This window comes from Cervus elaphus, chromosome 18, assembly GCF_910594005.1.
Source record: "Cervus elaphus chromosome 18, mCerEla1.1, whole genome shotgun sequence".
NCBI classification, from domain to species: domain Eukaryota; kingdom Metazoa; phylum Chordata; class Mammalia; order Artiodactyla; family Cervidae; genus Cervus; species Cervus elaphus.
Genome location: NC_057832.1, coordinates 30,393,558 through 30,408,755, shown reverse-complemented (window position 1 = coordinate 30,408,755; position 15,198 = coordinate 30,393,558). Strand labels below are relative to the sequence as shown.

General features: G+C 41.7%; 1 protein-coding gene across 1 annotated transcript in view; it reads right to left on the bottom strand.

The window, feature by feature from the left end:
* Window positions 1-15,198, bottom strand: part of SCIN (scinderin) — an 80,509-nt gene that overhangs the window by 4,756 nt on the left and 60,555 nt on the right. Inside the window, exons 10-13 of the mRNA XM_043872620.1 lie at window positions 11,438-11,528; window positions 8,887-9,057; window positions 2,325-2,502; window positions 1,908-2,029 (exon numbers count right to left, since the gene is read on the bottom strand). Coding sequence (XP_043728555.1) covers window positions 1,908-2,029; window positions 2,325-2,502; window positions 8,887-9,057; window positions 11,438-11,528 — 562 coding nt within the window. The remainder of the gene's footprint in view (window positions 1-1,907; window positions 2,030-2,324; window positions 2,503-8,886; window positions 9,058-11,437; window positions 11,529-15,198) is intronic.

Below are 15,198 nucleotides of genomic sequence, written 5' to 3'. Positions count from 1 at the left end.
TTCTTCACGTCTCCCCTCTGCGTGTGACTCCGCAGGTGAAGCTCTGTGGCCTTGGCCGAGTCACATTAGCCAACGGGACTCAGCAGGGCCTCCTGTGCTCCGGGGCCCTGTCCACGGATAAACAGGCATGAACCTAACCTGCGGCCCCTTGAGCATGACAATACCTGTTTGTTGTAATCTGATGGTATTCTGAGATTGCTACACAAAAAACAAACACTAGCCATTTACAGAGGGCAGGATGTGTTTATATGTCTTTTTACAGAAGATACCATGCCAGGCACCGCTCTAATTCTTTATATGCAACAACCAAGATAATATTCACAACAACTCTCAGAAGTCGGTACTAGGATCAGCCCCATTTTTCAGATGAGAACATTATAACACAGAGAAGATAAGTGACCAGCCTAAGATCACACGGCCAGGAAGAAATATCACCAAGTAAGTGATATCGAACAGGCACACTGGTTCTAAAAGCTGTGCTGTGGACCAACAGACTCTGCTGTCTTGTATGAATCTACACGTCCAAAGCCTGTTTTCTGATGATGGTAATAAGATCAAACACTGGTTAGCAACACCGCTTTTCCTTAAAATGTTAAGAATTAGAGTTCCAAATATCAAACAAGAAAATGAATAGGTGTAAAGAAAAAAGTGTATTTCTCTTAAATAGGTGAATGACAAAAGCCAAAAACTAATAGATTTTTTTTAACCTAAGAAAAAAGCCTAGGAATTATATTTGTAAGTATATATTTGCATATTCATTTTTGTAAAATATATCTTCATTGGAAACAAGCATGATATTTATAGCAATATTAGCAAATAATACTCTTAAGAAATTCGAGAGGCTCACACTGAAGAAGATGTTATTTGGATGTGATACCAAATAACAGTCAAAAGAGTAAAACAGATTTCCTGACAACAGATTTATAAAATACAGGGATTTCCTGCAAAGTAGATGAACAATTGTGGTGCCTAACAACCTAATATTTATCACAATTCACCATTTAAATCTTTAATCTTTAGGTCGAATCACTTGTAAGCTTCAAGTGTGTTTCACATATGAGCAGTTTCTTCTTCAAAGCGTTTTATTTCAAGTATGCAATGTACCTGGAAAAATATTAATTTTCATGTGTGTGCTCAAAAGTAAAGCTTGTATTTACCAAGACATGGTAACCAAATCTTTAGTTCAAATTTTATCAGCAAAGAATTTGTTCCTTAAATGAAAAATTTACAGAAAAACCTAGTATGTCAAATGGAGAAAGCAGAATTTTTGTGATTAAACTGAGATGAGAGGCTCAGCCCAGGATATTTCAGAGACCCACAGAAAATCACTCTTATACACAGATACTTTTACTTCGAATTGCCTTGAATTCAAAGCTTGTGAATGTGACATAAAATATTCCTGTTGATTTCAGCTCACTTGCAGGTGTGTGCAGAGCGTTCTGTGATTTTGCTCAATGATCATAATATTTTCATAATGTTTTTCATTCCATCAACATGGTGAGACTTTTTACTCCCCTGGGAAACTGAAGTGTAAAATTTTCCGTAGTTTGATCAGAGAAACCACGGTTGCTGCCCACCAAAAGTGCCAAATTATTAAATTAACAAATCCAGCTATGTGCATATGCATACAGCAATAACCACATGCTGAGACAGGTGCAAAGTAGCTGGTATTTTTAAGAGCCACTTGATTTATATGGTACATGGCAGCATTCCCATGCTTTCCCATCCATTATCATTGGCTTTTAAATCAACCCTGTGTGGAGCAAAGATTGTCATCTGTGGTTTGCAAGTAAACCAAAACTGGGAATGGGAATAGGGATGTCACTGGAAAGAATCAGAGCAGGATCAGAATGCCTCCCCTTCCCCCTATTGTTCGGTTCTACCCCATAGTTTCTCGGGACACTTACAATGAATCTTCCAGTTTTGTTGGAGCAGCCGTAAAGCCGAGGGGGATGGTCTTCAGCCTGGGATTCGAGCAGAGGGGAGGTCTGGTAGTCTTTTTTCCCTCCAAGGGAATTCCAAAACTCCTCTGTGGAAAACACACTGAGTTAACCTGTGCATTTTCAGGAGCATGTGGTCAGTATTGCTGCATAGAAACGAATAACTGCATCTCACCTCAAGTTCATTCTTAAGTTACTTAAATATAGCAGGAGAGGTTACACAAATATAGCAGGTACCATCACCCATAATTGCAACGAGTGAACGGGTTTTTAATGCCCTATAACCATTACAAAGTTCCTATTTATAAAAAAGATAAATTACGTGATAAGCAAGTACACCAAATGTAAGTTCTGGCTCGTGTCCTTGGCCCCATCTGTACACACCTGGTTCCTCGCCTTCCTGAATCGTTGCAGTTTTGCATTTGAGGACACTTGCCACGTACTCTGCTCCTTTCTCCTCCTCCTGTGTGGCGCCTTTTCCTACCCAGATGTAGCCATTATTTTGTCGCAGTTTCAGGACAAAAACATCATTGGAATTCAGTGAATTTGCATCAACATCTACCTAGAGTATGAAGAAAAATAACACGATTTAAATTCATGGCTGGTCCCTCAGTAAAGATGCCCAAGAAGCTGTGCTGGTGCCAAACCACCTACAGACTTCTGTCTTGATCCAGGAATTAATTCAAGGGGCACTAGGACACCGCATGTTATTGTTGTTCAGTTGCTAAGTTGTGTCCAACTCTTTACGACTCCATGGACTGCAGCACACCAGCCTTCCCTGTCATTCACTACCACTGGGAACTTGCTTAAACTCATGTCCACTGAGTTGGTGATGCCATCCAACCATCTCACCCTCTGTTGCCCCTTCCTCCTCCTGCCTTCAATCTTTCCCAGCATCAGGGTCTTTTCCAGTGATTTGGCTCTTCACATCAGGTGGCCAAAGAACTGGAGCTTCAGCTTCAGCATCAGTCCTTCCAATGAACACCCAGGACTGATTTCCTTTAGGTTTGACTGGTGTGATCTCCTTGCAGTCCAAGGGACTCTCAAGAGTCTTCTCTAGCATCACAGTTGAAAAGCATCAATTCTTCAGCACTCAACCTTCTTTACAGTCCATCTCTCACATCCATATATGACTACTAGAAAAACCATAGCTTTGACTAGACAGACCTCTGTTGGCAAAGTGATGTTTCTGGCTTTTAATACGTTGTTTAGGTACAAAAAACTTTTCAGAGCCAGGCTTCAACACTACATAAACCGTGAACTTCCAGATGTTCAAACTGGATTTAGAAAAGCCAGAGGAACCAGAGATCAAATTGCCAACATCCACTGGATCATCGAAAAAGCAAGAGTTCCAGAAAACCATCTACTTCTGCTTTATTGACTACGCCAAAGCCTTTGACTGCATGGATCACAGTGGAAAATTCTGTGTGGAAAATTCTGAAACAGACAGGAATACCAGACCACCTGACCTGCCTCTTGAGAAATCTGTATGCAGGTCAGGAAGCAACAGTTAGAACTGGACATGGAACAACAGACTGGTTCCAAATAGGCAAAGGAGTACATCAAGGCTGTATACTGTCACCATGCTAATTTAACTTATTTGAAGAGTACATCATGAGAAACACTGGGCTGGAAGAAGCACAAACTGGAATCAAAATTGCTAGGAGAAATATCAATAACCTCAGATATGCAGATGACACCACCCTTATGGCAGAAAGAAAGAAGAACTGAAGAGCCTCTTGATGAAAGTCAAAGAGAGTGAAAAAGTTGGCTTAAAGCTCAACATTCAGAAAACTAAGATCATGGCATCCCATCATTTCATGGCAAATAGATAGGGAAACAATGGAAAACAGTGAGAGACTTTATTTTTCTGGGCTCCAAAATAATTGCAGATGGTGACTGCAGCCATGAAATTAAAAGACGGTTGCTCCTTGGAAGAAAAGCCATGACCATCCTAGACAGCATATTAAAAAGCAGAGACATTATTTTGCCAACAAAGGTCCATCAAGTCAAAGCTATGGTTTTTCCAGTAGTCATGCATAGATGTGAGAGTTGGACTGTAAAGAAAGCTGAGCATCAAAGAATTGATACTTTTGAACTGTGGTGTTGGAGAAGACTCTTGAGAGTCTCTTGGACTGCAAGGAGATCCAACCAGTCCATCCTGAAGGAAATCACCCTGAATATTCATTGGAAAGACTGAGGCTGGAGGTGAAACTCCAATACTTTGGGCACCTCATGCGAAGAACTGACTCATCTGAAAAGACCCTGATGCTGGGAAAGATTGAAGGCGGGAGGAGAAGGGGACGACAGAGGATGAGATGGTTGGATGACATCACCAACTCAATGGACATGAGTTTGAATAAGGTCCTGGAGCTGGTGATGGACAGGTAAACCTGGTGGGCTGCAGTCCATGGGGTTGCAAAGAGTCGGACACGACTGAGCGGTTGAAGTGAGCTCACCTAGGTACCACTAGGTAACTGCTAGGGGTTTAGAAACATTAGAACAGGAGCATATATTGCTGGGTCACTGTAAGGCTCACCTGCCTGCATAATCCTCTGAGAATAAAATGAGGCACATTCAAGTGATACATAACAAGGATAATATTCAAAGAGACCGCAAAAAGGATGATGGCCTATAACTGATATTTGGAAAGAGGATGTAATATTCCCAAATGACACACATAAAGCACAGTGTTCAGATTTTCTCTCCCCTACTAAAGAGGTTTGTCAAATAATCAATGGGACATCTAAAAATCATAAAACAGGGAGTGAGATTTAATGTAAGAAAATACTGTACCAGAGGTTGACGAAAAGCTTCTCCAGGCTCAGACAGAAAAAGAATATTTAGAAGGGGTTAAAAGCATAGCACTGACAAACCCCCTTCCTTTTAACCAAGATGCTGTGGACACCGTCTGGGATGAGCCACGTGAGCACAGTTCTGGTCCGTGTGGCCCAGAGTGAGTGAGAGACGCCTGGTTGAGACCAGACTCCAGGCTGAGGATGAGCCTGAAGGTGGAGCCTCGGGGCAGCAACAAGGCACGTGCAGTCTCAGGCTCGGGAGGGAGCCTGCGGTCCTCGGATGGGCTTGTGTCTGTAAGCTCGTCATTTCGTGTCTCTGCCTGGTCTGAGGCCCTCTGGACACACGTCTGTGTGACCGTGTATGTGTGACTTTCCACAGGACTCCATGTGACGTGTGCTAGCAGGGAGATGAAGAAGGACGAGGAAGCAAGACTGCGATAGGGCAGCCACGAGGGAGGAGGGGTTCCAGCGTGTGGTGTCCTGAGGCCAAGTGCAGACAGCCCATCGGGAAGCTGCTCCTGATGCCGCTTGGCCAACCGTGTGGAGTGGCCAGAGGGAAGCATCAGCGTGTGGAACGCTGGTCTTGCCCAGGTTCATCAGACCCCTGTCCCCAGAGACAGCACTGGAGGAGCAAGGAAGCACTGTTGGAAGTTTTCAAGATGTGTCCCAGGTATTGGTCACACCCAGGGGAATGGTTATCATCCTCTTTCAGTAAGACGTTGGCCCCATGGACCAAGCTCGAAGGGATCCATCAGATGTGATGATGAAAACTGATAGGAATTGTGACTCCCAATTCCTAATCCAAATGTCTCCTTGTTTTGTGTGTGTGTCTGCTTTCAGTCACTCAGGCATGTCCAACTCTTTTTGACCCCATGGACTGTAGCCCACCAGGCTCCTCTGTCCATGGAATTTTCCAGATAAGAATACTGGAAAGGATTCCCACATTCTACTCCAGGGGATCTTCCTGACCCAGGGAATGAAGCTGCATCTCTTGCTCTCCTGCACAGAAAGGTGAGCTCTTTACCAACTGCATCACCTGCGGAGCCCAAATGCCTCCTTGCTGGTATAGAGGAAAGAGCGTAGATGATGGAGAGACAGGTGATAAAAGGCCCATGCCCAGACTGTGTGAGGTCAGCGTGGAAGTTCCACAAAAGAACCTTAGAAAGCTTTAGCCTCCCAGGAGATGAAAACAGAAAGCCTTATCAATAGTGTTTTGACTGGTGCATTTCAGAGAGGCTAGGAATGCAAAGGTTCGTTTGAGAGGCTGCAAGAAAAGAAAGAATCTGCATCACAAGCAGCTCACGATGCCTCATAAAGAAGTGTCCACTGGGAAGAGACCAGGACTGTTCTGATTCTTCTTGACTCTTCCCTCTGAAATCAGATGAGAGGGCCTGGAGATGAAAACTTCACTTTCAATTTGACAGATTAAAAAATCAGTCATAATTGAACACATGAGAATCTAGGCACAGAATGTCGTGGATGAGTCAATACAGAACGGCATTTAAATTATACGACTAAATGAGATCACTCTGAAGAAGGCCAAGACAGTCCTGGAGAGCTCAAGAGCTTCGAGGACAAGCAGAGAAGGAGAAGTCAGCAACTGGGTGGGAGTGAAAACAACCTTCAGAAGGGTGACCCTCAAGTGTGGCAGAAATCCTGGTAAGTGTGGGGTTTCAGAAGCCTAGTTAAAAAATTGTGTTTTGAGAAGACAGAAAAGAGCAACTGAGTCAAATGCTAGAAAGAGGTTGAAAACAACAGCATCACAGAAGAGAATTTTAATGGCAAAAGGTAGGTCATTGACAAACCAGATAAAACCCATGTGGGTGGTGTGGCGGGAAGGGACGGCTGAGCGGAGTGGCTTTTGACAAAGGAGGCTTAGCATAGCAGGGACAGTGAGGGGGCGAAGATGACTCAGAATAAGGAGTGCAGAGAAAGGATGTGGTAGCCGGGAGGGTCAGAGTCAAGAGAGTTTTTAAAGAAAGGATGGAAGTGTTTTCAAGGCATGTTTGTGCTGCAGAGTAAGTAATCCAGAAGAGAAGAATAAATCAGTGATATGAAGAGAAAGGAGATGACTGCCTGCAAGAATGATGAACTAGAGTTAGGATGAGAGCATCGGACAGAGAAATCCAGGGAAGTCCTCAGAAAAACCCAGGACAGGGGACCCAGGACAGAAGTCAGTGGCGGGGGATGGGGGCAGATGGAATTTGGCCTGAGACAGGAGTCATTTTATTTATGTAATAAATATGTATTCATTTATTTACCAGTGTATTAGTTTATACAAACATTATTATTTTTATTAATGTATGGATAGCAATATATCAATATTAATGTGTACCTTAGTGTTTATATGTAAATTACTACTATGTTTATTAACTGTTAGCTATCAATAAATTAACAACTGAAATTGATTTCGCAAAATAGGCAAGAAGGAGAATTCTATATACAGACGCAGACAAGCTGGTGATATTGGAGGGGAGTAGATAAGGTAATCGGGCTTCCCACGTGGCTCCAGTGATAAAGCTCACTCGCCAATGCAGGCGATGTAAGAGATGTGGGTTCGATCCCTGGGTCAGAGGGCATGGCAACCCACTCCAGTATCCTTGCCTGGAGAATCCCTCGGACAGAGGAGCCTGGTGAGCTACAATCCATAGAGTCACAAAGAGTCGGACACGACTGAATCAACTTAGCACACACGCGTGCAGATAAGGTGGATCTTCTGGGATTATTTTTATATTCTCTGTGAACTCAGAATCCACTATCAGTAGAGAACTGGGATGTTGGAGATGTGGGGTGCGGGGGTTGTGATGGGTGCAAAGGGTTCGTGGATTCAGCCGTGAGACTGGAGAATTGCTGGAAGAAATGGGGGCTAAAGGGCAGGAGACATTTGTCACACATTAGATGCTTGAGGTGCTAAAGCTATCGCCAAGGACAAGGTCTAGTACAGGACCACAAGTGTGAGATGAAGTGGGGTCAAGATAAGACTGCTAGATGAGAGGAGCCAGCGATGGGGACAGTGAGACAAGAAAGCCATCAAAGAAGAAAGAAGAAGGGGGCAGGACCCTCGGCTCAGCGGACACAGGAAAGAGGATGGAGGAGGGAGACGGATAAGAAGGAATGAAGTCAATGGGGCAAAAGTGAGCAAGGAGGGGAGTCTGCCGTCCCATCCCTGCTCAGTCGGCATCAGGGAAAAACACAACTTCCACTCGAGAGGGCTGTATGGGCCTCTGTGACCTCAGAACACAGAACAAGAAAGGGGGCAGCTCAGAGGAGAGGCTCCAAGGGGAGGGACGCTGTGACCCACCTGCTTTTAAGGGCTCATCTGAACAACTTGGCAGAGCGGTCCAGGTTTGCGGACATACAGAGAGCACAGGGCAATTAGGAGATTTGGGAGACCCGGCTTTCAATAATGGCTGAGGGGATGGGGTGAGGAACTGTGAGGAATCCTCCTTGAAGTCAAAGTACTCAGCCATCCAAAACCCTGGGCCCACTGGCCTTGCCCCACACCTGGCGGGCTTGGGGCCTGACACCGCGATCTGGGGCTTGACTTCTTTCATAGCTGCCACTCATAGCAGCTCGTTCGGCCAGCTGAACTATGCCTCTGGTCCAGGGTGGCAAAGCTTGCTTTCCATGTTCGCTTACATTCGTGCAAATAAGGGCCTTCTCTCTTAACTTCCCCAGTGTGGTCACCGGACCATCACCTATGATCCATCCTCCCCCAGGCCTTTCAAGACAGAGCTTAAGCTGTCTTATGCCTTCAACAACTTGATTTGTTACATTCTTCTTCTTCTGTATATAATTCAATTTATTTTTAACTGAAGGATAATTGCTTTACAGTACTGTGTTGGTTTCTGCCAAACATCAACATGAATCAGTCATAGGTATACCTGTGTCCCCTCCCCATTATTCTTAAATCCATTTGTTTTGTTACAATGTGGCTGAAAAATACGAGAGGCCTGGTATCTGATTAACTTTTTAACTTTTTACTTGATTCTCCTGCTTTTAGTATTTTTAATGGTGAACACTGGATAAATTATAGCAATGAAAGGGGTTTACTTGCCACTTTTTTTTAAAGACTAATATTGGCTGATGGCTCGGGTCCACTGGGAAGTCCATGAGCAGGGCAGGTTTTATAGACTGCGTGACATTACCTCCACAATTCTGGTGATCGAAGCCAGGTTTCTTCGGACTTGAAAGAAGCGTGTAGGGGGGGCTGGCGCCTGACCTTCTTTCTTTGATGTTCCGTTCTTGTAAATAATGAGCGGTTTGTCTTTGAACAAACTCAGCAGGTGAGCAGGTTCTTTGCCTTGGGAGACTCGAATCTGGGGGCAGAGGGGATAAAGAAATGTAATAAAGAGGGCAATGAAAGAAGGCTGTATTTCCAAAGACGTCCTTACTTTTCTTTTCGAAAACAAAATTAAAAGTAAATAAAAAGTCAAATGCAGGAGGAATGATGATTAACAGAAAACATAGGTTAATAATAACCAAGCACAGCTTCCTTGCTGACTTAGGAACCATTCGTTATTCCAGATACAGCACACTGGGGCGGGGGGAGGTGGGTACAATACCACATTGCACTGTTTTCTGCTTCTACACTGCACCACTTGCATCTTAGCACAAAGATGTAAAAAAAAAAAAAGAGTAATTTGTATAAAAGATGACAAGGATAGCACTTCGTTGTTTTTCACTTTTGGAGATGTAGATGAACACGTGTGAACATGTTAGTCACTCAGTTGTGTCTGACTCTTTGTGACCCCATGGACTATAGCCTGCCGGGCTCCTCTATCCATGGGATTCTTCAGCAAGAACAGTGGAGTGGGTTGCCATTCCCTTCTCCAAGGGAACTTCCCAACCCAGGGATCGAACCCAGGTCTCCTGCATTGCAGATATATTCTTTACCATCTGGGCCACCATCATAATCTAGGAGTGAACAAAGATTTCAATCCAAACATCAAATGCTGGCAAAATAAACAGAATAGACTTTTACTTTTTAACTTACCTATGGAAATGGTAATAGTAGATTTACTTAATATAATCATTTGTCAGGATAAGGAAATTGAAGAAAATAAATGGTAAATGACTTAATTTCATCTATTAGTTTAACAGTCAGATACTGGATTAGACATGAATTGCCTATATTTTGCATAAACTATTGATGCATTTATTTACATGAAGAGTTCAAATTTTGTGTCAGTCTCCTATTTTTTTCAATTACCTTGCCTTTTGCAAAAATTGAACCACCTCCCCTACCTTGGTCTGGTTTTTTTTTTTTTTTCCAGAAACCAAGTGAATGAGAATGCTGAAGTACACACCATCGTGGGGAGGCCTACGGAGCAGTGAAAGTAACTCCACAGATAACCTGCAGTTAGCAGACATTTATTTAAATAAGCAAGTAGCCAATTATGAAACTGTGTTTTGAGTCACAACCCCAAAGCTTGGGGCAAGGTTAGCTAAGAGTACCTAAAACTCCTGTTGGCTTAGCATTTCCCATACCACTGAGAAAACCTCAATTACCGGATGGAGAGAAAGAGGGCTACTGATTAAAACCCATTCTCCACTGTGAATGAAAACAAGAAAGAAAAAGGGGAATTCCCTGGCAGTTCATGCTTAGGACTGCACTTCCACTGCAGGGAATTCAGGTTCGATCCCTGATCAGGGAACTAAGATCCCGCAAGCGACACAGCAAGGACAAAGACAGAGAAAGAGAGAAAGGTAAATTGAAAACTTTTCAGTACTGTTAATAACTGTATGAAGGAATGTTTAAAATAGCGATTTTATTTATTGTAAAACTCTGCCATCTAGTGGTAAAACGAGGCATTATGATTTCATTGTTAATTCAGGATTCAAATGGTTGACAAATTCATTCATTGGGTGTATTAAATATTAGTAATTAACTGTGAAATTTAGAATTTATAAGGCACAATGCATATCTTCAAAGTTTTGTGTCACTTGGTAAGAACAGTTGAAAGATTGATTAAATGACATTGATGATGTCAGTTCTTAGATATATTTCATTCAGGAAATGAATGTAATAAATAGTTCATGGGGAAGTTCACAGATAGTTAAGTATATTTAAAGAATTTAATAATCTTGTTAACTTGTTAATTGACAATTAACAATGCTAGTTTGTTTTTAAAAATTAATATGCATCTTTAAATTTAAGTCTAACTTGCTTTATTTAGGAACTAAAAACCAAGATGGAAAGAAAACCAGCTAGAAGACCAGATTGGACCTCCACATCTTACATATTATGCACTAAAGTATCAGACTTGCTTTTCTAATTAATTATTACCTTTGAACCAGGTAATAATTTAGATAGAGATTTGATTTATAAAGATCTGAAATGTATAAATATTTGAAAACTGGAAAGTGATCAGCTGGAAGTGATAACTCAGGTAGAACGGTTTTAATACTTAGTAACAAGAGGCTGCCATTGATCTCATATGATTCTAAAGGAAAGATTCTTTCGGGCTCTAAATCTGTTAATAGCCAATTTTTGTTTCTATTTTTAAAAATTTGTCCCTCTTTTCCAGAATCTGAGAGAACAAGTATGGCATGAGAGTAGGAATATTTAAATTCTGAAATGAAAAAAAGGAAATATTTAGAAAGTGTCAAATCTGCATCTCGACGTGGGAAAAGGGTTTTAACAAGACATTGGGCTTGCAAAACTTGTATGAGTTTAGGGGGTAACAATATCCCAACCTGCACAGCCTGTCCCCCAAGGGATCTATCCAGCTGAACAGTCAGGAATGCGGAGGTTGTCAGCTCATCCCGCGTGGCATTTGCTCCTTGCCTGGAGGAACCAAAGTAAAACAAATTAGCTTGTATTTAAGTTTTAAGATCTTCTAAGGTAGGCATTTCAAACAGAAACTTGAGTTATTATGAAAGATCAAGAAGAAACCTTGATGTTTTGACATTAAAAAGCCATAGATGCTATTGTTTTTTAAAGTACTAACACTGAGCCATGATCTCGCCTATGTATTGTTTAGAACAACATATCACAGATATTTTTAATCTCCATTTCAAGGGTCCATTTTTAGTTCCATAATAACTTAGCTAAGTTGTCTATTCTGTCTGATTTCAACTTGGAGCTGCCTATTTTGGGAAACAATCTCAACAGTGAAAATAATCCATTTGAGTAGTATATGAGCCACATCTATTGGGCTGGATACTAGAGGCACTTTATTTTTCCATGACTATTTGGTGAGCATAGTAACAAATGTGTGGACCCAGCAATGGAGGGGCTTTCCAATTGGCTCAGTGGGTAAAGAATCTGTCTACAATGCAGGAGACACGGGAGACGCAGGTTCAATCTGTTGGTCAGGAAGATCCCCTGGAGGAGGGCATGGCAACCCACTCCAATACTCTTGCCTGGAGAATCCCATCAACAGAGGAGCCTGGCGGGCAGTCTATAGTGTCGCAAAGAGTTGGACACGATTGAATCAAGTGAGCACACACACACACACACAGGCAATGGAGAGGCCCCCATTTTGTCATTCTGGTCATTCTTTAAAGGAATTATGAATAAAATGGTAAGAGAAGCTAAAGTATCAGTGACCAGAGAGGAGTCAATAAATCAGTTCATCGAGTTCATTGGTAACTTCTCTTTCTAGGATAACTTATGGCTCTAACTCCAAACACTGGCTTCACCTACACAACAGCCGCCTCTGGGAGATCTGCTTGTTCGATGACTGTGGGAGGGAAAAGCCAGTGAAAGCAATGAGCATTGTTTGTACCCAATCCTCCTGTCTCTATATGACTGCAACCTAGCAGGAAGAACACCAATCTTGGAAACGGATTTCGACAATTAATTCTATTCTTTCTTCTGAAGGTTTGAGAGTGACCTACCTATTCCATACCCAGAACCAGATGAACAATAGGCTCCCAACCTGGACAACACACACACACCACACATACATACATACATACACACCACACATGCACACATGCACACACATACCTCCCAGCACTGAATGTAGGAAGCATGTCTCATTTATCTCAGAATATTTCATTGAACCAACAGAGTCAAATGGTTGATATGAAAATGTACAGTGGGGTGAAAAAAAAAGGACATGCTCATGTCAGACATACATTTAAAAAAATAGAAAATGCTTTCCATAATAAGGGCACACATGAAGATATAGTCTTTTAGTGCAAGTAGCTGAAATGCTTCATGAGCCTGTCACACTAGCAAACACTTCTGGGAGCCGCTGGAAGCACCAGGTGGGGAGGAACACAGCTGAGGAAGCAGCAGGGTCTGTTATCACCTGTCCTTTATTCCCTAGCTCAGCAATTTCTTGGATATTTCTTCATTTTCTTTTTTTTCTTCAGGAAAACACCAGCTAACAGACAACATCACTAAACTTTTGTCATCATTTTATTTATTTATTTTCTTTCCTGGAGTATTTCAATCAGCAACAGTGAAAACCCTCAGCAAACTTCTGCCTTCTGACACTCTTAATAAATATTTCACTGTTTATCTCAAACCCTTCTTCCTCTTCCTGTCAAAGTGACCACGCTTCCACCCACACAGATTCAAACTAATTTGCTTTATGGATCCGTGACCCAGGCAGTCAAGGACTGCACTGCAATCAAGACCATAAGAAAATTGCTCTTTGCCTCTAACTTTGAAATCCTGTGCTTAGAGGGAGAAAAGAAGCTATCTACTTTGATATGATTTCTTTATAAATCGGTGGTACTTGTTACTCATTAAAAATAAATGCTGCATGAAAATGGAATTTACTGCTTTAAGAGACTCATTATCACTACTGATCAAAGTTTGTTTAATTTCAATTACTTGACATTTCAGAGAAAAGATCACCGCTGAAGTTAGTTTTCTCTTGTCATTTTAGAGTATCAGTAGTTTCAGAAATAAAAAGACAAATTTGTGTATTCAGCAGTGATTTCATTCAAGTTTGTCACCTTTAACTCTGCCTCTTGGACTTAATCTATTCATATCCCATGACTGAAATGACCACATAAACTGAAAAGTTGTTTAGTTTGAAGCTAGTCTTCAGGAGGCATTTTCTAAATGCCTCCTCACTATGTTTATGGAAGGTTTCAAAGTTCTGCAAACTATACATCAACAAAACTGACAAATTTAACATCTGTGCTATTAAACGACCCCATGGATTGTAGCCCGCCAGGCTCCTCTTGTCCATGAGATTTCCCAGGCAAGAATACTGGAGTGGGCTGCCATGCCCTCCTCCAGGGGATCTTCCCGACCCAGGGATCAAACCCAGGTCTCTGGCAATGCAGGCAGATTCTTTACTGTCTGCATTCACTAGGGAAGCCCAACTAATCACTTGGCTGCTTCTCATTCACTGGTTTTATCTTTTGCTTCCTAACTTTGCTCATGCCATACACCATTACTGATAGATTAGAGCTAGGAACACCTTCCTATTTGCTCTCATTTCTGCTCCCACTTAGAGGTCACTTTTAGGAGTCCTTCACCAATAACCTAGCAGTGAGCTTGAGTGTCTCTTCCAGAGATCATTCAGCCTCGTTTTATCTTAAGCCTTCATACTTCATTGAAATGGCTGATAACCATCCTTCTCTCTTTAAGTATAATTCTTGGGGAATGTTTTTTTCACCATTGTATCTTTAGTATCTAGCTCAGTGCTTGGCATACAGAAAGTGCTCAATGGACACTTTCAAATGATTTAAAGAATAGCTTTTACATTCAAAATTTATAACCTGATTTAATCTGTCTTATCTATATCCACATAGTTATTTATGTGGATTGCAAATTGCTCATTCCTCAAAACATTCTCTTGAATTACTTATTTAATCTTTCCTGTTTGATCTAAGTGCCACAATTATTAACTATATTTTTTACATACCAAAAAGAATTTAGAGGAAGACCAAGAAACAGAATGTAAAAGAAAAGCTTACTCAGAATGTAAGTAATGTAAATTCATTATGTACTTACAATGAATTTATCCCTACAGATGCCATGCTTTGCACAGATACTTTTCTGAATTAAAACTTTAGAAAAGGAAATTGCTTCTACCAGGGGATAGCTGCAGACAGGCCTTAAAGACAGCTGCAGGTCAGGGTGTGAAATGTCGCTTCACCCGTTACAAGAGTTGTGACTTTGCGTTAAATTATTTACTCTATCTGATTCCCCCTCCTTTTATATCTTTTGAAAATTACCTGATTGTGAGGAAGAGAGATAATACATGGAAACATCTAGCATTTTGCTAGCACAAAAAAACTGGTTGCTATGAAGATGGCATCTTAAACACAGAGCTAAAGAGCTAAATATATTCATCTTTGACAGGATATGATGCGACTGTGGGGTCAGAAATGTCTCTGAACACAGGGGTTCTCATTAATGCCATGGTGTACATAAGAAACTCATGAGTCCCGCCAACTGGGGGTCTGATTTATTTGGTATAAAAAGGGCACCAGGTATTCAGCTTTGGGAAAAATTATCCGGGTTAGTATGTGCAGCTAGTGTT